Source organism: Vipera berus (genome assembly GCF_964194415.1).
Source record: "Vipera berus genome assembly, chromosome: 1".
Lineage (NCBI taxonomy): Eukaryota > Metazoa > Chordata > Lepidosauria > Squamata > Viperidae > Vipera > Vipera berus.
Window position 1 is genome coordinate 70,722,562 of NC_138202.1, and position 24,449 is coordinate 70,747,010.

The 24,449-nt window shown below is 36.7% G+C and overlaps 1 protein-coding gene across 5 annotated transcripts in view; it reads left to right on the plus strand.

Moving 5' to 3' along the window:
* Positions 1-24,449, plus strand: part of DPF3 (double PHD fingers 3) — a 250,009-nt gene that overhangs the window by 203,528 nt on the left and 22,032 nt on the right. For 2 of the 5 annotated variants that reach the window (XM_081315577.1, XM_081315576.1), the window contains exons 8-11: positions 2,956-3,084; positions 7,059-8,335; positions 12,986-13,047; positions 14,643-16,916. In XM_081315577.1, the coding sequence (XP_081171703.1) occupies positions 2,956-3,084; positions 7,059-7,243 (314 nt within the window). In that variant the 3' untranslated portion in view covers positions 7,244-8,335; positions 12,986-13,047; positions 14,643-16,916. Of the gene's footprint in view, positions 1-2,955; positions 3,085-7,058; positions 8,336-12,985; positions 13,048-14,642; positions 16,917-24,449 lie in introns of those variants that run through there. The other 3 variants (XM_081315574.1, XM_081315575.1, XM_081315578.1) reach the window with 3 other exon arrangements.

Consider the following 24,449-nt stretch of genomic DNA (forward strand, 5'->3'; position numbering starts at 1 on the left):
ATTATTTTGGTTTTCCAAATTTTATCTTTATAAATTGTACTTAGTATTTCTAAAAAAAAAAAAATCTAGCAACAGAGCTGACAAGCATCCCTGCCTTTAAATAATATTCCAAATGAAGGCAGGCCCAGGACAAAAACTACGTTTAATTACATTTAAATTTAATCAACATTAACACACATTAAATAAATATGGTTTACATATTTTTGGCCAGCTTCATCTGGTGCGCCAGTTGCGGCCCTATCTGGACCGAGATGCCCTACGCACAGTCACCCATGCGCTCGTGACCTCCCGGCTAGACTACTGCAACGCTCTCTACATGGGGCTGCCCTTGAGGACCACGCGGAGGCTTCAACTGGTGCAGAATGCAGCCGCGCGAGTTGTTATGGGAGTTTCCCAATACTCCCGTGTAACACCTCTTCTCCGTGAGCTGCATTGGCTTCCGGTTGCCCTCCGGGTGAGATTCAAGGTGCTGTTAATGACCTATAAAGCTCTAAATGGCTTGGGTCTGGATTATCTAAGGGAACACCTGCTGCCGGCATCAACTTCCCATCGTCCTGTGCGCTCCCACAGGGAGGGCCTTCTCAGGGTGCCGGCTGTTAAGGAGTGCCGGCGGGTGATCCCCAGAGGGAGGGCATTCTCTGTGGGCGCGCCTGCCCTTTGGAATGATTTACCGGTGGAACTTCGGACCGCCCCCGATCTGCGTTCATTCCGCTGGGATCTGAAAACCTGGTTTTTTGATCTATCAGGCCTGGACTGAAGGGGTTTTAGCTTTTAATATTGTTTTAATTGTTGGGCTTATGTAATTTAATCTATTTTAATTTATACTATTTTTATATTATATTTTATGCTGCCCTGTAAACCGCCCTGAGTCCTTCGGGAATAGGGCGGTATAAAAATTTAATTAAATAAATAAATAAATTAAATAAATATTCTTAGTAGATTCCCTCTTCTGTCGTATTTAAAACACAGGCTGTAGGTCAGGTTCTGAAGATTACTCCCAATGCTTTTACTAGGGTTGAGCCATGCTGACCTATTGGCAGTACTGATGAGGCATATACTAAAATTCATTGCAAACAGAACAAGTTGGGGTTGTATAAAGCTTTAGACTTGATTCCAGAAAGATGCTTGGGAGAATGCTCAAGGGGATTGCAAATTAAATTATCCATTGTTGATTGTTCTTGTAAAATGCCACAGGTCCATAGTCAATTAGGTAGTATATAAGTGAAATAAGTAAGTAAATAAACAAATAAAATTTAGTACCTGTCTAACCAGCTTCATCTTTTCTCAGTGTTGCATACTGATGACACAATTGCTTCAAAGAGTTACAGACAGGTGCTAGATTTGCCCTCCCCTGTGGTTTAAACTCTTGTTTAGAAACAAATGCAAATCATTGAATAACTTTGGAACAAAATGGTGAGTTTATCTGGAATATTTCCCCTGTATTTTGCTTCAGTCCACACCTGTGTCCTGGGCAAAACAATGTGCAATCTGTGCAGTGAGCCATTCCCTTTGAATCCCACCCCCAATGACTTTCTTCATTTCTCATTAAACGTTGGTAGAAAGCCAGCCGGAAGTGGACTCATTTCCAACAGGGATTCATTCATTTCTTCTCTAGGCACATGGCGCTTCCAGGAATGTGCCTCTCTCAGCTGCTGGTGTTGTTTTGCTCTTCCTGTTTATTTGATGTGGTACTTTTAATTTCTCAAACCCATCTATGCCTTTTGAAAAGAGGGAGGGAAGGAGGGAGGCAGGGAGGAGGGGGGGGGGAAAGGTCACAAATCAGTTCTTTACACTTGAGAAATGGAGTAATAACAGGTGGCCAGATCAGAGGCAGCCAGAGCCTGGAATTTTGGTTGTCATGGAAACATGTCAGCCTGCGGAGAGATGAGCTCTGTCAGCAGTAGGGGGGAAAAGGCGCACGAGGGGAAACTCAATGCCATTTACCCTGTAGGTTCAGATTGTATGTCAGCCGTCCCTCCGAGGGATGAAGGTTGGAAAGATATGAAAATGGGAAAGCCAAATCCTGCCCACAGATTGGAATCGGTCAAAACCGGGCTCTTGCACAGCTTAGGCGTCAAACAAAAGCTTTTTGTTTTTTTTTTGCAAAGAAAACACACCAACCCCATTACTCATTGTGTTGTGTGCTGTTTGGTCTTCGTGCCAACAGAAAAATCTCTGCTGGCAGGTAGGCGAGTCGCACCAGAAGCAGATAACCGATTTCATGTTGCAGATGCCATTAAAGTATAAAATGCTTCCCTGTCTTCATTTGAAAGTTCTAGTGTATAGTTTCTTCATGTCACTGATAGCAGTTTTTTCTGGTTTTCTGGTGAAATGTTACCCAGAGCATTAAATTCAAAAGAGTGTTATGATGCTCAATGCTACAGGACGTGTGTGTGTGTGTGTGTGTGTGTTTGTCTAGCCCTACTCCGCCCCAAAACCCACCTTTAAGGAAATCTATTTTAAAGTCCTGGTAAATGTGGAGGACATCTTCAGCCCAGAGACAGTTTAGCATTTATTGTTTGGCATGGGAGCAGAAAGGGAAGGAAGAAGGCAAATCAGAAAAGAAACTCTTGCCTTTCTCTCTTAACATTTCTAGAAGGCCTCATTTAAAAAAGTGGGAATGGTGGTCCAAAGCCTGTTTTTAAATTAAAAGAATAAAACAAACAGCCGCAGGTGATTTTTGAGTAGCAATTCATAGGCGCTATATAGATTAGTTTGTTTCCTTATCTTGGAAAATATATAGTATTAAAGAGTATTACCAGAGACAATAATCTCTGGCTCCATAGCAGCTGCATTCAACACAACTGGGTTGTGTTGTGAAAACTTGTGTTCTTTTGGCTTTGACCAGTTTAAAATTTCAGTTGATAAATACAGTGTCCAAATACAAGTAAATTAATAAGAATAAAAGTCACATGGAATTCCTCTCAATTTAAAATATTCTGCTTCTACCTACAGCCCAAAAAGGACCAGACGGGGCCATCATTTCCAATAACTACTGTGATTTCTGCCTTGGAGGATCTAATATGAATAAAAAAAGCGGAAGACCAGAGGAGCTTGTCTCATGTTCAGATTGTGGGCGTTCTGGTAGGTGATACCTTATTGCAGCTATCAGTGAGCATTAAGCAACAACAACACTCTTTTCGTATCTGGATATCTATAGAGATAAGATTAAGGCATTTTTGAGTGGATTATGTTTTACAATGTATGACTGAATGCACATTTTAAAACTAATGGACGAATACAAAAGTGGAAAGTCTTGTAAAAAGACATTTGGTCTCATTTAAATGAAGACAACATTAAAAGAGACTTTTTCTCTTTTCCGCATATTATATTTAGTATTCTATAATGTGCCACTCAAATTTTCTACAACCTGGATTATGACCAATATAATTGGTCAGTCCTTCTGTCTCTTTGTCTTTCTCATACATGCACACAAACAAACACACCTCAGATTATGGGGTAAGTTGAAGATGACAGTCTAATATTTTTTAGAATGTAACTTTTAGGCAGTTTTTGATTTCTCCATTTAATATTTTTGCTTGTATTTATGAGTGTGTGCTTTATATAAATTACTTGCTACATCATAAGTATTTGTTATTCCTTAGAAATTGTGTTTGGATATTTTTATTTATTTATTAGATTTTTATCCCAGCTTATTACTTTATGAGTAAGTTGAATGGTTTATTTTAACAAAGAAAGAAGCTGAAGTTTGTAAAAGCATTGACTATGGTTTATATGTTTTAAAACCAATGTTTTAAAAAATATTTCAAGGCTTAAATTAAAACCCCATATTTTAAAAATGTACAGGTGTAGCCCTTCTGTGACAAGGTTTTTATTTCTTATTTTATTTCTTAAGTTTCCAGTGATGTTATTTATGACAGGATTTTTTTTGTCTTAAATATGCATATGGATAGGGATAATATGTGTATGCACTCCATATACACAATATAAAACTGATTTTGTTGTTTCTCCTCCTTCTGAAAATTTTTAACTTGAGTCTATTGTAAAAACAATGCCAAAGCTTTTTTGTGAAAAAATATCAAAAATCCTTCAATAATTTCCCCTGCTTCACTAAATATACATTGACAGCAGCAGAGTACTAGTTTGTATTTTTCATACTTATTAAAGGGACAACAAAGAATTGTGTAGCACTTTAAAGAATCAGCTTCATCAATTTAATTCAGACTTAGTCACCTAATCTTTTGAAATGAGTGATCATAATAAACTTAATAAAATTAAAGCTAAATAAACTTATTCTAAGTAAGCAAACTGTGTGTATGTGTCACACATGTATATCTGTGCCTATAATTATAAAAACATGGCTACAGAATGTATGTTTCAAAATAACAGTCCCAAAATGCAAGAAAGGTATTTCTATGTGTTACATGGCCTCTAACACTACTGGACAGGGGAAACCTCACCTTTACCTTTTATCCCTGACCTTATGCACATACTTGTTTCTTTTTCTTCACCAGTATAAGTCACACAAAACATTGTCTGTAGTTGCACTGATTTCAGGATTTTGGTTGCCATATTACTTATCTGTTTATTTAACAGCATTTATACCCTGTTGCAATCAATTAAACTCTCAGCAAATTAGAGATTTCTATTGGGCCTTCCTTAAACTACACATAGCCCGTTCAGATGGAAAAATAGACAAAACACAACAATATTGGACACAGGTAATGTCAGATTAATCCTAGAGTGGAAAAAAAGCCCAAACATCAGTTGTTCTGATTAGCATCATTTCAACGTGATCAATTTTGTAAAGCCCTACTTGGACAATGTTACTTTGTTCCCCTAGACCAGGGGTAGGCAACCTCGGCTCTTTTATGACTCATGGACTTCAACTCCCAGAATTCCTGGGAGTTGAAGTCCATGAGTCATAAAAGAGCCGAGGTTGCCTACCCCTGCCCTAGACCTTGAACAGGAGGCCTGTCCTTGAGTAGTGTGAGATTTCCCTCATCTGAAAGAACTATTGGTATACAAAAACAGGCTGGTTATCAGACATAGAAAGCAAAGGATAAAAACTTGCAAATTTAAGACTTTGATTACTTACCAATCAATTTTATTCGTACATATATTTACAGAATGGTATTGTAGGATCTACAATTCCTCAATATATGATACTCTTGCATAAAAACCTGGCAAAGAGACATCCTGGTTCTAAGTAAAGATCCATCTAATCTAGTACTCTACACAATAATAGCCAAACAGATGCAAATGGAAAGCACCAAACTAGGATGTTTGTGTAATAAATCCTTCAAATGTCAGTCTTATGACTAATATAATATAGACATAGTTTTGGTATCCATTGATACTATGATACTTTACTGTATAAACATAAGTAGTATTTACTGATATAGATGGCTTTCCCACAGTACCAACTGCTATCTAATAGGATAAAAAGGTATATATATGCAAAAGGCAAAATTGCAGTGCATATTAAAAAAAAGGCAGAAATTTGTGCTGCTGTAAAAAAAAATACCTTGACTTTTTTGATTCCTTGTTATGGACATTCTTGACATGACATCATTCTGAAGATTTTGTGGTTGTTAGGCATAATATAGTAACTATATGCTGGCAGCCAATGAAAGGGATATGGTACTATATTTGCTGCTGCCAGCATAAAAAGCAGTGGCAAATAATGTCAAAACTGAAGTGAGCCATTTTAGTTTCATGCTGGTCCTGAAAGTTTAAAAAAATGGGGGTTTTGCTATGTCACACAAACATATCCCTTTTGTTCCATGGCCAGTTGACTGCAATATTTAAAGGGCTCCTCCTTCTATTTCTTTATATCTATGGTATATCCATAGATATGTGTGATACATGCATTCATCTCAGGAAAGTTCATGAAAGCTTGGATCTTTAAAATATCACAAGGGGTTTTAATTTGTTACACCAGGAAAGCATAGCTTCCCTTTGGATATTTTTCTCGACAATAACTAATAGTGACCATATTCATTGCTGTGAACTACCAGCCTGAGGCAGAATTTCCAATATGCTTTACTTTCCATGCTTATTTTTTATATAAAAATGTTTTTCTTATCTTCTTGTTCTCACATTTGTATACCATCTTCAGAATATGCCATAGAAGTCTGATTTTACATATGGCTTTCTAATGATAGTTTAGTCATATAAACATATAAATATGTATATGTGAGTGTGTTTGTATCTGTGAATACACACACTCTTTTACCAACATTTATTTTCTTTCTATATAGTTATATTTTATGCTTATTAGAACTACTGATCAACAAGGAATGGGGAAAAGAAATATTTCACACTTTAAGGACTGGATCCTGTAACATAATGTTTCTGATATATATTACAAACTATTAACTGTATTAGAATTCTTCCCTCTCTCTCCCCCTTCCTGCTTTGAAATGTATACTTTTTACTTATATTCATAAGACATTTTTAAAAAGACATTATTATTATTTATTGCAATATGTATTTATTGTTCCAAGTATTTTCTATTTTAATTTGCAAAGAAATCACACCCCTTAGGAGAACTGGTACAGAAAGAGAATCCAATGAGGTTATTTTTAAAAAATGGAAAACTTATGAAATGGGTTATTATGCTAAAATAGAGTGGTTGATACCAAAATGAAAGACAATCATTGTACCCTGCACTTTTAATGGATACATGATATAAACTTTGGGCTCAAGATAAAGTTACTTATATAATTACAAAAAAATGTTTTCTGTGTGTTTCAAAAGAGAGGAAAACAGGGTTAACCCTTTTGCTGCCTTAGATAGGGGGCATCTGGAGTGGTATAAATATGATTTTTTAAATATATGTATATATATATATCTCAATTGTTGTTTATAATTTCCTTACTACTCATGTTTTGTTTTTATTGTTTTGCATTATCGTCCTGAATACATGTGTGTATGTGTATGTGTACATGTATACACAGACATATATACATATATATTTATGACTGAGATAACTCTTTTATCTGATATTTCTAATGATTAAAGTAATATTAATGAAATAAATCATGATGCCTGTTACTTAACCCATGTGCTGATATATTCATCATACATGTCAGCTCATTTGGGAAGAGAAAGCAGGAAGGAAGAAGCGGCTGCAGCATATCCCACGGAGGACTTGTTCGGTTCCACCTCGGAAAGCGACACCTCAACTTTTCATGGTTTTGATGAGGATGATTCAGAAGACCCTGTCTCAAACTGGAGCAGCAGCTCCCACTCTGCAAAGAAAAAGGGCAGTTGCTAAAATAACTATAGTATACAAACTCTGTGAATGACTTTCTGCCCTTTCTGCTACTTTTAACTCTTACTGTTGTTAACTGCGTTTTTTTTTAGAGCCACCCATTTTCACTTTGGGGCGAATACACTGAAAGCACAACAAACTAATTTTTTTAAAAAGAAAACCTCTTTGAAATCTTTTTTTTTTTTTGACAAGTTTATTTTCAATATTTCCTTAACAGTGCAAATGTGAAATGTGGATATCCTTTTTTTAAAGTAAACAATTAAATAGAAGAGCGCTAATTTTCTCAGCTTTTAAGATATATATATATATATAGGTATAGATATAGATATAGATATTATACACAGGTACAACACAAAATCGGAAGCATTGGACACCAGCAGGTACCTATCTCAAATAGTGTTTTAAATATTTATTTCTATATTCTATATATTATTAGAAAGACTTTTGAGATTAAGGCAAAAAAACATGAAATCTATGCGGTAATCTGATTATTTTAAAAAAAAAAGAGAAACAACGATAGTATGGATAGTTCAAGATGAAAGGAAATCCAAATATTTGCAAGTGTGAATTTTGCACTGCAAAAAGATTGCATTTATTGTAGCACACTGGATTTTTTTCCCCTGTTCCCCTTTTGTACTACTGCTATTCTCACCTTTAAGAATATACCAAACACAAGGATGATTGACAAAATCACAAACACAAATTCCCGGCCATCTTCATTTGGACACATATTTTTTGTCTTCATCTATCCAAGCTTGGCATCTTTTTACCAGAAACCGCTTTTTGGATCCGTTTTGTTTGTTCTGTCCTTCACCATTTTAGAAAAGACTTTCTGAGCACATCTGTAGAATACACGCATTAATTCTATGGATGAAATAAATAATGTGAACCTTGAAAGAAATGAAAAGAAAAAATATACCTCATGTTCCTTATTTTATTTTTTAAAAATAATATTAAAAACCCATTTAGTCTTATTTTTGATATTTTTCTTGAAATAAACCAAAGCAATACTCACTAATTTTCAAAGGGCAGCAGAGAATACCGAAACTGATTTGCTATTCCAGCAACATAAATTTGAACAGCAGGATTTAAAAGGTAAGTTGCAAACTAAGCATGTTTGTTTTTCATGAAATGCTTGTGCTTTGAATTTGTCACAAATAATCACTGTTGCTAGTGAAACTCAAAGTAGAGATACAAATAAGCCAACATATGAATGAGATATGAAATACCTCTTTATGATATAATCAAATTCAGGAAGTGTTTAATTAATATTAACATCCATTGTTTTTAAATAGGGAAATGATGCCCACCAATTTCAGAACAATCCAGGATATTGTTTAATTTTAATTATCTGGATTCCAAAACTGAAAATCAGTTTCTTGGTTTAGACAGAATGGTAGTTAATGTGAGATTTTCTAGTTCGCAAATTCTGTAAAGAGATTAATAAAGGACTATTTAGATAGGCAGAAGTGTTGTTCATAAGATCTTAGCTTACTGAGTGATGTTCATCATATTTTACATTAATTAATGTTTCATACATATCTGTGGTTAAGATACAAATTTAAAATGAAAATACGATTTAGTTAAGTGAATTATGTCCTGTTTTCTATGTGTCTATATATACATTTATGTCTTTGTGTGTGTTGATAGGCAAGTAGATTTATCAGTAATTGTACCATCTCATATTACATAACAAATACATTTGAAAAGCTGGGGAATCGGAATAATAATAATAATAATAATTTCATTTATATACCGCCCTTCTCCCGAAGGACTCAGGGCGGTGAACAGGGCAAACATATAAAAATACAAAAAATACAAAAGTTAAAAGAGGATTAAACATAAGCCCAAAAACAGTAATACATATATTAAAATGACAATAAAAACCCCACCCATCCCCCATCAGGCCAAGCCGGCTTGTTCAAATAAATGTGTCTTCAGATCGCGTCGGAAGGAGCGAAGGTCGGGCGCCATCCGGAGCTCAACCGGTAACCGATTCCATAAGTCCGGGGCGCCCACAGAGAAGGACCTTCCCCTGGGGGCCACCAAACGACATTCTCTGATCGGTGGCACCCTGAGGAGGCCCTCTCTGTGGGAGCGCACAGGGCGGAGGGAGGTTGATGCCGGAACACTATTTAATTCAGCATTCTGTATCTTATTTATTTATTTAATTTATATGCCGCCCATCTCATTCTGCATAGTGTCTCTGGGTCTTAGATAAGTCAAACAGATGCATGCTGAAGGTCATAAGCAGAACATTAATTTAATAGTCCTCTTGTATTTAAACATGGTACTTCTATCAGTAGAAATAGCAATTCATATTTGTTAATATTGTGAATACGTAGTTCCTTTTAAACTCATCTAAATGATATAACTATTTGATGGTGCAGAATTCTGTTTATCACTTCTGAATTTCCTCACATTTAGTTTCATTGGCTTACTTTAAATTCTATTATTAGTAGAAAAACTTCTTGCTCAATACATTTTCTCTTCTTTTCTAATTTAAAAACATCTTAGCATTGTAATCTCTCTCCACTCCCTATATAGTTTATATTTACAACTAATCATATAATATAAATAAACCTTCTAAATATGCATCTATTTATACCTAAGTCAATGTACTTCTTTGTGCTTCCTCCCCCCACTTTTAATGATGGATATGTGGCCATTCTATAGCCAAAAGCTTTTTCAATAAAGATTCTGTGGGACGTACTCGATATAAAACATACTCAGGATGCAAATAGAAGAAAATAAGTTTATTTAGACCTATAATTATAAAAAGCAGAAGAACTGCCCAAATACATTTAAATGCACAAGATTTCTTAGTGCAACAGCCAAGCAACTAATAATTTGTTAGTCCAAAGAAAATATAGCCTTCTTGCTTTCAGAATTTTAGTCAGACAGACAAGACATTCTCAAGAATTATTTGGCTACAGATAACAGTAGTTCCAGAAGAAAAGGCTAACAGCAATGGGAAATATAGACTGTTGTTTGGGGCACATACTCTTCAATAATGAAACAACTTCTATAATAAATTAGATTCCTTATTTCCTTGTTAATAACCGTATCTGTCTTTCCATGTAACCTAATTTTATTTAAAGTAAGTAATATGAATATATAATTGCATAATTATTATTCATCTTCAGAGCAAAACAAGGTGCTCTAGTCTCCTCTTGGCGTTGCCCCAATAGATTTTACCATCGGCTGAAAATAGTACTACTGGGAGTGAAGCCGCTGTAATTTAGAACCTTGGTCTTAAGTATTGGAAATGTGGGCTTGGCTTATCTAGGCACTACCCATTATTAGACATACTCTGTTTTAGTGCCATGCATCCCCACAATTACAGAGAAAGCAAAATACATTGTTGCAATGGCCTCTGAAATGATAGATAGCTCAGTAAATATTAAGTAAAAGTAAATGTTTGTTCTCCTACCATCAGACTTTCAGAACAGTTGTCCAGGAAGATAGCAAAGTTACTGATATAATAATTTCTCCTTTCCCCATGTAATTTCTGTCTATACTTAGGGCCAGTACAAGGAAATGAGTGGTTGTTTGAAAACAATGAGTTTTCAGAGGGACACCTTTTATTATACCATGAACTCTAATAGCAGATGGATACTAATTTGAGCATCATGTTGCCTAATAAAGTTTACAAATTAGATTTGATAAAATTAGTATCTGAAATCATCTCAGATGTAATCCCAAACTCATGAAAATACTTAAATTCAGGATACACAGATAATAGCATATTGGTTTATGTCACCCTTAACCTCCTCTCCCCCAGCAGACACCCATAGGTATTGTTCATTATTAGTGGTTACTCAAATGTGCTATTTTTTCAACTTGCTGTATGTTTCAGAGATGGAGCAAATCATCCCTGCTAATGCCTGAAGCAGATCAGATAGCTAATAAGCACAGCCTGTGCAAGGGACACCATCTGTGATAAATGCCTTCTGTGCCTGCTGTCAAATTATAATCTGGAAAATTATTTTTATCATTGTCGTGGTCAGAAGCAAAAACAAAATTTGTTGTCCAAAATTTGAATTAGTCCTAAGTATAATTTGCTTTGTTACTATAACATCCACAGTCTGGCTGTTCTATTATACAGTAAACTGTATGATACACACTATTCTATTCTGTGACTAATGTTGTCATTGATCATGAAAATACCAAAATCAGGTTTAAAGTGAAAGCTTTCTTTATAAATAAAGATTTACTTGAAGGAAGACAGGATAAAAAGTTTTAGAGAATCTATACAGTATAGCAGATTATGAATTGTATAGAAGGAAAGTAAAAATCCTATTTTTTAACATTAGAATTTCAATATTACTTCCCCAATTTTAGGCTTAAAACAGTTTGTATAATTAAATATTCACGGGATTTTGCACAATATGATAATTTGTAATTGACATGCATTCCCCAAAAATGTAGTTGCTCTTCAGTAAATTTTCCAAATTCTAACGATTGAACAGATATATTTGAAAGGACTTTCTTATGGCCACAATTTCTTGCATCTGAATGGATTATAGCCAGGGGGAAAAGAGGGCAAATTTGTACGATAACCCTACTGTGTTGTTGTAAACCCCCCTACATAAGGTACAAAACAATTGTCAGCCTTCCCAATAGACCAGATCAGATGAGCTAATTTTATTTTACCATAGGGCTACATAAACAGAATTTTGCAAGTCTGATAGTACAAATCTCCTGGCCCTCTCTTTTATAGCCTGAGAAGTTAGGAAGGCTCCTTTCTGAGTTTTTTCTCTGTCCATTATGCTCCGGGCTTCCCCGGGCAGCATCTGTTGCCTGCTCCCAAGGTCATTCCCATATAACATTACAACAATGAAATTAATTTGCCCAGGTTCGCCTGGTGCGCCAGTTGCGCCCCTATCTGGACCGAGATGCCCTACGTACAGTCACTCACGCACTCGTTACCTCCCGTATAGATTACTGCAATGCTCTCTACATGGGGCTGCCCTTGAAGACCACCCGGAGGCTTCAGCTGGTGCAGAATGCAGCCACGCGGGTAGTGATGGGAGCATCCCGATACTCCCATATTACACCCCTCATGCGTGAGCTGCATTGGTTACTGGTTGTCCTCCGGGTGAGATTTAAGGTGCTGGTACTTACCTTTAAAGCCCTACATGGCTTAGGCCTGGGATATTTGCAGGACCGTCTGCTGCCGGGAACGATCTCCCATCGCCCAGTACGCTCACACAGAGAGGGCCTTCTCAGGGTGCCGTCGGCTAGACAATGTCGGCTGGCGACCCCCAGGGGGAGGGACTTCTCTGTGGGAGCGCCAGCTCTATGGAACCAACTTCCCCTTGAGCTCCGGATGGCCCCAGATCTCCAGTCCTTTCGCCGCAGCCTTAAAACACTTCTTTTCCATCAGGCTGACCTGGAATGACGACAGGGATTTTAAAATGTTTTTTAATTTTTAACTACAATTTTAATTTATTCTATTGGGGCTGTTAATTTAATTCTTTTTAACTTTTGTATCGTTGTATTTTATTGTTGTTAGCCGCCCTGAGTCCTTCGGGAGATAGGGCGGCATATAAGTCCCAATAATAAAAATAAATAAATAAATAAATAAATAATAATAAATCTTCACTAAATTATTATGGTTTGTTCACTATGTTAAACAAGGGAATCTTCTTTTCAATCTATATCTATGGCCTTCAAAGAGTTGGCCCATGATTTTAAAGCTGCCACATATTGACAGATCTGAACAATGTGATCTGATTGCAGAACACCATTTTATCTTCATCAGAATCTGGATGATATGAGCACTTGGAGGATCTTTCCCCAAGGTAACAGTATGATGGTTCTGAATTCTTAAATAAAAGGAAATGTGCCCTTAACAGAAAAAGGGGAAAAAATAATCAAACTGAATAGCACAACATCTCATAAGGTAGGGACAGAACGCACTGTTAACAGTGTTTATACTGTATATAAGAATATATAATAACTCAGTGACTAGTGAATGGTTTCATTGCCTATATATAGTCAATAGAGAATGACAACAGACCATTGAGAACTGACCATGTTTAAAAGGCATAAAAAGCTTTCTGCCAGAGAGTGGAGAAAGAATGGAATGGTTAGATAAAGGAATAAAATGTATCTCTATTATATATTTTATTGATAGGCACCACTCATTTCTCACAATCACAGATTTCTTATCACCATACATCTTTTTTAAAAAATCATTTTTAAAATCAGAGACTGAGTAAGAAAATGCACAAATCAAATGCATTCATAATAAGCAATATAGGGTTGTTTGGCCTGATTTTTTAGCAGCAATCTGAGTTAATTTGTAAAAATTCTGAATTTGATTCACGTATAATATAAACATTCATGTAATAAATCCTTCTGAAAATTTATCAAGTCCTAAAGAGGTTGGTGACTATGGTGGTACACTTTTGTAAGAGTTATCATTGTCGCTATTTTTAGCAGCTCAGAGGCTGAAGGATTGGTATGTCATCTAAATCCTGTAGGAGATGGTTTAGGTGAAGAATAAACTGAAACTTTTTCATTTACTTCCAGCATTAAAACAGGCAGCTATCATTCCCTTATATGGTCTACTATTCTTAGACTTGTCACATAATTCTACTTAGCTTTAAACTACTGTATCATGAATTTACAGTGTCAGTTCTTGTTGTAGTGAAGTCCTGGATTTCATCCATACTTCTAGAAGGGTGATGAGATGTTATATATAGTAGAGAGTACTTGTATCTTTTTAAAAGTTTGGCAGAAGCCAGAATTCCAGCAGATTTTCTTCACCCTGAGTGTTATTGTGACATATGTACTAACTAAATTCATGTATCTGCACAACTAGTTTAGAGTAATAGGGGTACATTAAATAACATACGGGGGGGGGGAATTCTGCAACCAAGTGCTGGACCAATGCATTGCCATGATTCTGCTCTTATTAATGTAGGTTCATTGTATTTGCATTGAAAATATAAGATGTTTCAAGTGACATGGTCCCTGACTATTATTGCTTTACATGTGTGAAGTAAATGCAGTTACTAAATCATAGGTTTTTAATCACATACCATAAAAGGGAGCCACTTGTCTGGAAGAACAGTGATCAGAAGTGAAAAACATAGGGAAAAGATGGTTGAGTTTTTTTAAAAAAATATGTTTCATCTGGAAGCTAGCCCTACTCAGTAATGACAGACTTATATTGTGAATATACTTTTATCTTGATTACTTCAGAGCTGTGAGGTTATGCAGTGACACAAAGCAGGTTCCAAAGAAAGACTTAAGTGTGTTTTAGCTCATCCAAACTTGGAGATGGGATTTCTTGTTATACCAGTTATTGCTATTTTTTTAAAAAAGAAAATCTGCTTGCTGTTTGAAATATCTTTGAGTTTTTTTTTCTTTGTTTGTTTTTCTTCTGCAGATAACACCCCTGTGCTTACTTGGAATCTGAATCCTTCATGGAATCTATGGAAGAAATCAATCAACTAAGAGTGTTCAAAATGCTCTGACCTTTCTCACATTGCCCGATCCTGTCTCACCTGTGTCTTGTTCCCACAAGGGAGTTTGGACTATGGAATGCCTGCTGGCACTTGCTCAGAGAAGTTTTGGGGGTTCCCTAAGCTTGTGCAATACAAAAAAAACATACATTTTTTTTTAAAAAAAAGAAAAATATCTTTAAAGTGTTGTGCGAGTTTGTGCGTGTGTGTATGCGTGTATATCCAGGTCAAACTGGAACTGTCCAGCAGCAGAAATGACTGAAAACAACAAACTGATGGAAAAAAAACTTGACATAAACTAGAACAAGTTATTTTATTTATTTCAATATTTAAGAGAGAAAAGTAGTGCTGACATTGCACAGTATTTTTGTTTAAAATGGATTTTACTTCAGCATTTAAAGGCTTTTTTGTGAAGGTGGGACTTTTGCAAAGCGCTTAGTGCAAGCTAAAGGCTGTTTACTTGCAGGATAATTTTTTAAAGTTATGAAAAGAAAGATAAACATTGCTCTCTCTTAAACTTTAAATATGCCATTCATAGACCATGCTTGGGTTTTCATTTTTCAAAGTGGATGTGGTAAGTTTAAATTATTCTGGATTATTTGGAATGTCTACTAATGTTTCCTACTTAGCTATACTAAATTAGACAAAAACCCTTCTCTAAACAAAATATTTTGGAAATCAAATGCTGAATTCTGGACAGATGTTTAAACCATAGAATAACAAAAATGTAGACATTAGCAACAATGCTACTGAAGCTAGGTGTTTTTAAGGAAAAGAAATGCTGTTTTCTGTAACATTTTCACCTCATGCTAACAAAACGTGAACAACTTAATATTTAATTACTGGAATAGTATATTTGGAGAAAAGCCTATACCTCTAATAGTATTATGTGAAACATTTGAAAGAACATTTGGGGTCATTTAGAATATTAATTTTCTTTTTCTAGAAATTATAAAATGGGATGTAGTCACAGACCATAGCTGTTCTCTGCTAAAGTTTTTTTTTAGGACCAAGGTATGATCCATGGACAATTGGTGCTTATAAAGTTATGTGTCAGAGAGACTTCCTGTTAGAAAGTAACATGGGAATAGAATTATTCTAATCATTTTGCTTGGAGGTGCATGTAAATAATGGAGCAATAAATGATCCTGGAAGAAGTTCCCTTCTAAATTATGCCAGATGATGTAAAAAATCCATTGTGTGTGTGTGGACCAGCAATATCTTGGAATTGTATGATGCAAAGCAATTGTATGCGTGCTTGCCTGGAAGCAGGTTTTGCAGAGTTTCAGTGGGACTTATTCCCTAATAGGCATGCATAGAAATGTTTAATCTGGTGTGTAGTTAAATACAGTAATCCTTGGATAAAATCTATTTGCCATAAAATACAGGTAAAAAACATTATGTGCATTTCTAAAACCTCAGTCACCACTGTATGCATGCACAATTCCTTATATATTTATGCATCAAATCCCATTAGCCAACTAACAGACATTCAGGTCTAACAGACCCTCATTCCTCACATTAGACCATTAAATTGAACACATAATGTCATATATTCTTTTAGGGTATAAATGTGACATCTATTCTCTGAAATTCTGGGAGCAATCGTCAGTTTGCTGCTGCACCATCACTCTATAATTCTTTTAGCCTTTTTCAGGAGTTTATGAATATGAATCCACAATTAAGTAAATTAAAGTTGCATGGCAGTGGTGGTATAAATTTTGCACATCCTGTTGTCTCTCAGGGGGCTGGATATTAGGGCAATGCAGAATCTAGCCCAGAAGAAGCACTGTATACTAATAAATAAATATATACATTCTAGCCATGGAATCCAATATGAGAAGTTAATGTCCCAGGATATTGCACACTAAAAATAATGAAATCCCTGTTAGGATCAATAGGAGAGGAAAAAGACTCCTAAAATTACATCAATTACAACCCATAAATTACAATTATGCCACCATTTTATATAAATATTCCATTAAATAAAAAGATTGCATCCATATTGAAGAGCTTTTGTGTTCACATACAATTGATTCCCAAGACATATCCTGTACACTTTTATGTAAATATTTATTTGTCCATCTTTTTTAAAAGAAAAACTTGTGAAATTGCAATTGCTGTATATAATTTTTGAAGGTCCTCATTGTTTACAATGCTGTCCTCCAGTCTGCAAATAAAACTTCCTTCTCTAATTATTTTTGTTTTTTTTTTTCAATTAATAAATTATTACTTGGTTGCTTAAATGCTTTTTATCAAAGTATTGTTTAAATTTTCCCTATTGCTTTCATTTTAGAGCAAAAGAGAACAGGATATACAAAAACAGCTGATTAACAGCACTCTTCTGTTCATGTAACCCATTCCTTTGCCCATTGAGCAGCAAATTGGTCTTATTGGTCTAAATAATCTCTTTCAACTTGTATGATTCCACTGCCTAATCTATCAATCATTTTCTCCGGGAGTTATACTTGTCATTGACTGGGTCTGATTGAGTTGGAGTCCAACATCAACAGGAGAATTAACAAGTTTCACATGCCTGGTCTTGCATAACCCAAAGCCTTTCCCAGCTCTGCTACTTCCAGTTCTAGGAATGCCATGTTATCTTAACTTTTGAAAGTTGCAATCCTAATATTACTGAACCCAACTTTCAGGGAGACTGAAATGGTTTCTACAAACTGTAGGGTAAGGAAAGAAGACTTAAGGACTTTTTGAATTGGCTTTTTTATGTTGAAGAAAAATAGCTGTCTGGAGCCCTGACCTGGATTAAACCCTGATATAATCCAGAAGACACAATTATTTTTTTTACAGAAAAACTACAAATGCAGGCATCACAAGCTAAGGAGTCATTTGGCCATATGGAAATTAGCCATAGAAGCAAAAATTAGTAATGTGTAGTTTAAGTCTCATTTATCTATAGAATTTATATAGACTTGACACTATACAGGATAAGTATAATAATTTAAGTGTATCCAGAGAAATATAAAATTTGGAGCACATTGGGAAAATCTGCAGAAAAGATCATGTGTGCATGCTTGTTTTGATCAAGATTTTAAGCAGCATATGTTAAGCAAGATTAGTCTACACAAGCTAGAAATTAACTCCTGGTGCATGCAAAATACTGCCTTCTGAAGGAAGCATGTTTAAGATCAAAAAGCCAGAGATATTCATTCACAGCTATACTATGGAGCCCCATTGCTTGTGTAAATTCCCTTTCTGTTCCTCAAGAGCAGACATGTCAAACACAAGGCCCGGGGGCCAGATCCAGCCCGCGAAGTGGTTTCATGTGGCCCGCGAAGTCATCCTGGAAACAGTGAGGGAACGGCACCCACTGCCTTGGCCCTGGCCCAGAGACCCTCCTTCTGCCAGAGACCCTCAGATCTGTCCCACTCCTGCCCCGGCCCCCATAGGCACCCTTGATGCGAACGATGTAGAGCTGGCCAGGCCCACCCAGTAGGCCATATGCACTCTAGCCACGCCCACCCAGTAGGCCACGCCCACCCTGGCCACACCCACCCACCCCCCTGAGGGCAACCGCAATGCTGATGCGGCCCTCAGTGAAATTGAGTTTGACACCCCTGCTCAAGAGGGTAATGCTTTCTGCGTTGAAAGCTGAAACCAAATAAACCATAAGAGGAGCCCTGATAGTGCAGTGGTTAGAAGCCAGTACTGCAGGCTAACTCTGCCCACAGCCAGGATTTTGATCCTGACCGGCTCAAGGTTGGCTTAGCCTTCCATCCTTCCATAGTAAAATGAGGATTCAGATTATTGGAGACCATATGCTGACATTTGTAAACTGCTCAGACAGTGCTGTAAAGCACTATGAAGCAGTATATAAGTCTAAGTGCTATTGCTATGAATGCAATATAGCCTGTTCTGTCAGACTAGTCATTATGGTTTGTAAACTCTACTTTATGGCAGCCCTTCCTAATTTGGATGCTTTCCTGATGTTTGGATACAAATTCTGAGAATTCTTCTGCTAGATGTGGAAATTTGGGTCTATTTTCAGATTGTATGGTTTATGGCCTAGCATTGTAACTGAACAATGGTGTAGCTTATTCAGCCAACCATGCTTAAGTCTGACTGAACTGATTGAATCAGGATCCAACACTACATTCCATTGTGTATTATAGAAAGACTGCAATACAAGTTTAGATTTCTCAGACTGTAATTTCTCAATTCTGAAAGCTGTTCACATATTTTACTTCAAATATACCAGCATAATATATTTTGGAAAAGTTGGAAAGGAGGGTATAACAAAAATGATGTATGATATGCAACAAGATAAAGGTGTTTCATAGAGGGGTCATTAAGTGTTTAGATAATCTTTTAGTTTCAAAAAGTTACTGGGGTAGGTACAGGTGAGACCGTCATTACAAAGCAGTGTTTCTCAATCTCAGCAATTTTAAGATCTGTGGTCTTCAATTCCCAGAATTCCGAGAGTCAAAGTCCATACATCTTAAAATTGCTGAGGTTGATAAACACTGTCATAAAGGATACATTTGAATTTTTTTCCATTTCCCAGTAAGAGATGGTACTGTAGAATAGAGGCATAGATTCATTTATTTTAAGTATGAATTTACACTCTTTTATATGCTAAGCAGTATCACAAGTCATGCAATCACAATACTATTTGTGTTAAGAGAAACAAGGTCAAAAAAGGGCATTATAGTAGAACTTGTGTGTTTATGGGAAATGTTAAGGTGGTGGTTGTTCTTTTAATCCAGTCAGACATTCTGCATTTTTGCATCCATACCCTTGTCTGTTTTGTTTTGTTTTTTTGCTTGGTTGCACATTTTCAAAAGGTTAGTGAGCTTGTCAGTTAACTGAATGCTTTGTGGCACGTGAACCTGTCTGGGTGGAAAGCCTGTGGCAAACCAATCGTAAATTTCTGAGCCCTACAGAAATTTGATTCTAGGATAAACTTGGTTGAAGATGTCATGAAAACAAAAATGGGTGCAGATACAGTATCTATAACTTTTGGGTTATAGCTAGTCGTTCTGCGTAGTCATTTTATTTTCAGTTTCAAGTCTGTTCTATTAATTCTGTTCTAAAAATTAATTCTATTAATTTTCTGCTTGAGAAGTAAACACTGAAATGCCCATGTGTAGAGATATATATAATATCTAATGACAGCTTTTACCTTTTTAGACAAAATCTTTTCATTTTCCATTGCTGATATTATAAAGTTGAAGAAATTATTTTATTTTTAAGAACACTTCACACTATTACTTTAGATTCCAGCTGTTCAGATAAATATTCCTACCATTAATTCCCCTGTATTGCAAATTGGTAGAATATGCAAAGACAGATTTCCTTCCTGTTAGCTACTTTTGGCAATGGGTCTTTATAACCCATAGTGTTTGTTTGTAATGGTGTGCTTCTCTGGAGGTTGCAGTGACCTACTTTGCTCCCAAATTGTGTCAGGCTGATGCATGAATACAATTCTTTCTTAGAGGTCTTCATGAACAAAGAGCAAGAAGCTTGCCTGGCAGCTACCATAGTAGTTTCAGGGCCAAAAAGGTGAAGAAGAGCATTAGCTATTTATCCTAATGAGGAGACTGTAAGCAGCCCCCTGGTAGTTTTTAGGTCAAGACTTTTGTCCATAATACTGTGTGCCTCAATCTAGGGTGGGTGGGTCAGAGTTTATCCTTTTTAGTGGAAATCTCAGAAGCCCTCATTTATATTGATAAAGGTATTTCCTTGTCAGGAGCTCAAATGTTGGAAGATGGAGGAAGTGATGCCTTAGTGCTTAAGCTGAACAGGCAGTGAATCTGTGTGCTGTCTGATGATACACCCTAGGTTATGAAAGGTTCTATTGGGACATGGTATGCAAGGTTTTTTAAAAATATATTTTTATTTGTACATTCACCTTTTTTTCCTCTTCATTGATTTGTTTACCTCTTTTATGTTCTGTCCTAGTAACTGGCAGAAAACCCAAAGATTTTTATTTTGGGAATTTTCCTGGTTCTGTACTGCCCACCCAACGCATGTCAGATAGACAAACAGGGCTTAACTAGTTTTTCTGCTTCACTATTCTGTCACACAGACCTTGTTTTACAGAAGGATTCCTCCTTGGAACATAATTGTTTCATTTGGTGTCCTTAGAGATACTTAATATTTACTGATGAGAACAAATAAGTTTGAAATGGCTATATCAGTCTCCCTTTAATTCTTTGTTAGCGATCCAAAATATATATATTGTTCAGCTGTGATCTCTAAAAGACATTTTGGAGTATATGGAAGTGTAAACTTTGTGCCTGTCTGCAATTCAAAGCAGCTACCATTTTACTCCAGATCAATGTTTTATTTCTTAACCGCAGCGACTTTAAGGTATCTGGACTCCAACTCCCAGAATTCCTCATCTGGTTGGGGAATTCTGAGAACTGAAGTCCACATGTCCTAACGATGCTGAGATTGGGAAACTGTTTTAAAGTAAAGCATACTTGGCATATTCTTGCCTTGTTCGTACCCCTGTATAGTCTGAAGTATATTTTGGAAATCAAATCCAAATATTGCACAGCATTAACATTGAATAGCCAGAAAATATTCAGGGTGTCATTAGGAAAGAAAAGAAAAAGGGAGGTGGGGGTGAGTGGAATGACATAATCGAGAGAAGCGTACGGCTAGCTCTCTAAAATTTAGAACAAGAGCTCTTCATGTAGAAGGGTCCTCTAAAAACTAGTCTTATATAAACCATGTACCAAACTTTACCATTTGCCATAAAAACATTTCACTGCCATAAAAGATTGAGAAGGAGATAAAGATTAGCAGTTTCTCCCTCAAAAAGAAAACGTTTCTATGCAACCCAGAAAAAAAAGATCATTATAGTAAATGCATCACATAATCTTGCTGCCTGTGCAAGATTAAAAAACTAACAAACAAACAAAAGAAATCCCCATGAGCCACCAGGTGACTGACCAATCCCAACCGTTTCCAGGGAAAAAAGCTTTTATTTTATGGAGTATGTAATTCAGAACTTGACCTAGATTCAGTTCCACTTGCACTATTGGGACTAACAACAGGGAGTGCCGCATGCATACTGGATCTGGAATCGGAACTGCTTATGTGGCATCCTTTTCACAAAGGATGACCCAGAATTAGCTCACTGGATGGTGATACAAATCTGGGACCCATATTGAGACCTTCAAGCTTTCTGCCATAGGGTTGTTTGGGTCGAGAAAGTTGTATTCCAAATAGCTGATCTTTTGAGAGAGACTGCTGCTGTGGCAAGCTATGAGACAGCTCTCTTTGCTCTAGTGTACATTTCTGGTGTGATGTGCTCTGCCTTTCCACACTAAATCTTTTTGTCCCTGGATCTTTCCTTCATGGTCATTAACATCTCCCTGAGGTTGGCCTATTTGAAAACTAAGCAGGAGCAGCATTAAAAGGTATGTGAATAGGAAACCTAGGCTAGACTGGGAAGACTAAGCAAAACATCCTGGAAGAAGATGAGAACAAATGACATCCATACTGTTGTCAAGATGAGTGTATGGATGTGTCTACAGAGTCACCAGAAGTTTAGCTTGACTTAAAGGAGGCTTGACTTTGCTGGACTAGAAATGAAATATACCTGTAACACCAGGACTTCAGCAGAATACCCATTCATTCCTCCATTTTATGATATTGTATAGTATTTATAGCTCTGTAAATTGTATTCAATTATTCAGGCCAATACATAATTCTCAAAACTCACTGCGTGACATGTTGAGACATATCGCAACTTTTTTTTGCATTGCCAGAGCTGGGGTGGGCACAGCCTTCGCATAATGCAACCGGCCCGTGGGCTGGCAGTTTGACACCCCTGAAGTAGAGTTAAACTGGCAAATACAAACTAATACCATCTAATAGTACTTTATACCTCTAAAAACCTCTAAAAGCTAAAGCAATTAGTTTTTGTGAGATCCCTTCAGATACCAAATGACATGCCATCTTGATATGTAATCAGATTATATTGATGTTCAGAGTAGTGAAGAAGGTAGAATTGTGGTGATGTTGTAGAAAAAATCTGTAATGTAGGGTGAAGTCTGTAGTGAGGTAAGTATTTGATTTCTAAGTTTTGTGGTAGAATGGTACATAACTAGATACATATGAAACAACTTACTTTCTTATTTAATATAAATGGATTAGCTTAAACTTAGATGCTAACAAGCCTTTGAAAAGTCTGTTTTTTTTCCCTTCAGATATGTAATATCCTTTCCCCTCTTCATAGTGAGCCAACAGATGGGATTTAAATGCTACACCATGGGATAGGTATTTTACAAAGACTGGTTGTGAGCAGTCCTCACAGGATCAAGTTGGTGGTGAGTGCTGGCAGGAACAGGTCCAAAACTGCCTATTGATCTTCCTAATATAACCAGGAGCTTCTAGTATTGCAATAGCTCTGCTTTTTCTCTGCTGCTGTGATAATGCTGAGTTCCTGGCTGCTGATGTAGGCCTCTTATAAGTAGCATTTTGCACATAGGATGCTCAAATCAGCAGGAATTGGATTTAAGGAAAGAGCTTTGCTCAATTCTTCCTTTAGCTCTGTCCTGAAAATCTTTGGGACGCATTCTGGACTTGGAATTGTTTTAGCAGAGCTTCAGTCCAAGGGAGGGGTTGATGGAAATGACCTCCCTCTTTCTGCAATGGAGATTCTCCATTGGATTAAAGAGCACCTTTTAATTGCAGGTGACAATTGAATATCCAAGCTAATGTCTTCTGTTCATATGTGGTGGATTATATCAATAATGCAACATGATAGTCTAAATTTCCATAACCCTCCTAGGGACTAATTTTTCAGACACAGTGGTAGTATCAGATAAAGCTGGAATTTTTTAAAAAAGGAAAACTGCAAAGAAATGAATGGAAAAACAGTAAGCTCCTCATAAACATATAATTTGGTTATATTAAAAAAATGTTTCCAGGATGGTACATCTAATGATCTGTGAGCTAGTTATACCAGTCACTTACACATTGAATAAGAATTTAATTTTTAGCCAGAATGTTTTTATCAAATAGAAAGCTTCATTAATTAATGGGAACTATTATAGGTTAACCCACTGCTTGAAAATATTTTTAAGGAGATTAAATACCTTAGCAATTGCCGTTTTGTATGTCATAATCCTAAAAACGGGAGCTGTACTATCAACAGCCAAAAAATAAAATTTATGTAACTGGTTAGTCTAAGGCAGGGCTTTTCAACTAGTGGTACGGGTACCACCTGTGGTACATTGGCACCTGGCAGGTGATACGTGACCATCCTAGAAAAGTGGTAGCGGGGGAGGGGAATGAGCTGAAGCGGTGGCAGCACCGCACAAGCCTGAGCGAGAGATAGCTGGAGCTGCAGGGCTGTCAGGGCTCAGCAGAAGCGCCAGCATCAGCGCCAGGCTCCAGCTGGAGCTCGGCACTGATCCTGGCACTTCTGAGCCCAGAAAAAGCGCTAATCAGCTGGAATGTTGCAGCATCTCCAGGGTCTTGTGATTTACATTCAGATGCTTGGCAACTGATTCATATTTAAGATGGTCACAGTGTCCCAGGGTCATGTGAAGTGACCAAAACCTCTTGCAACCACCCAGCAGATGGGGGGAATAAAACCAAACACTCCCCACCCCACCCCCGCTGCCAATCCTCAACAGAAATGCTCACAACAATGAAAACCTCGGACAGGGGGAAGAGCACCGCCAGGCAGGCAGGTGTCTTGCTCGGCTGTGGCTTGAGGGGCACTTTTTTCAGTGCCATTGTAACTTCGAACA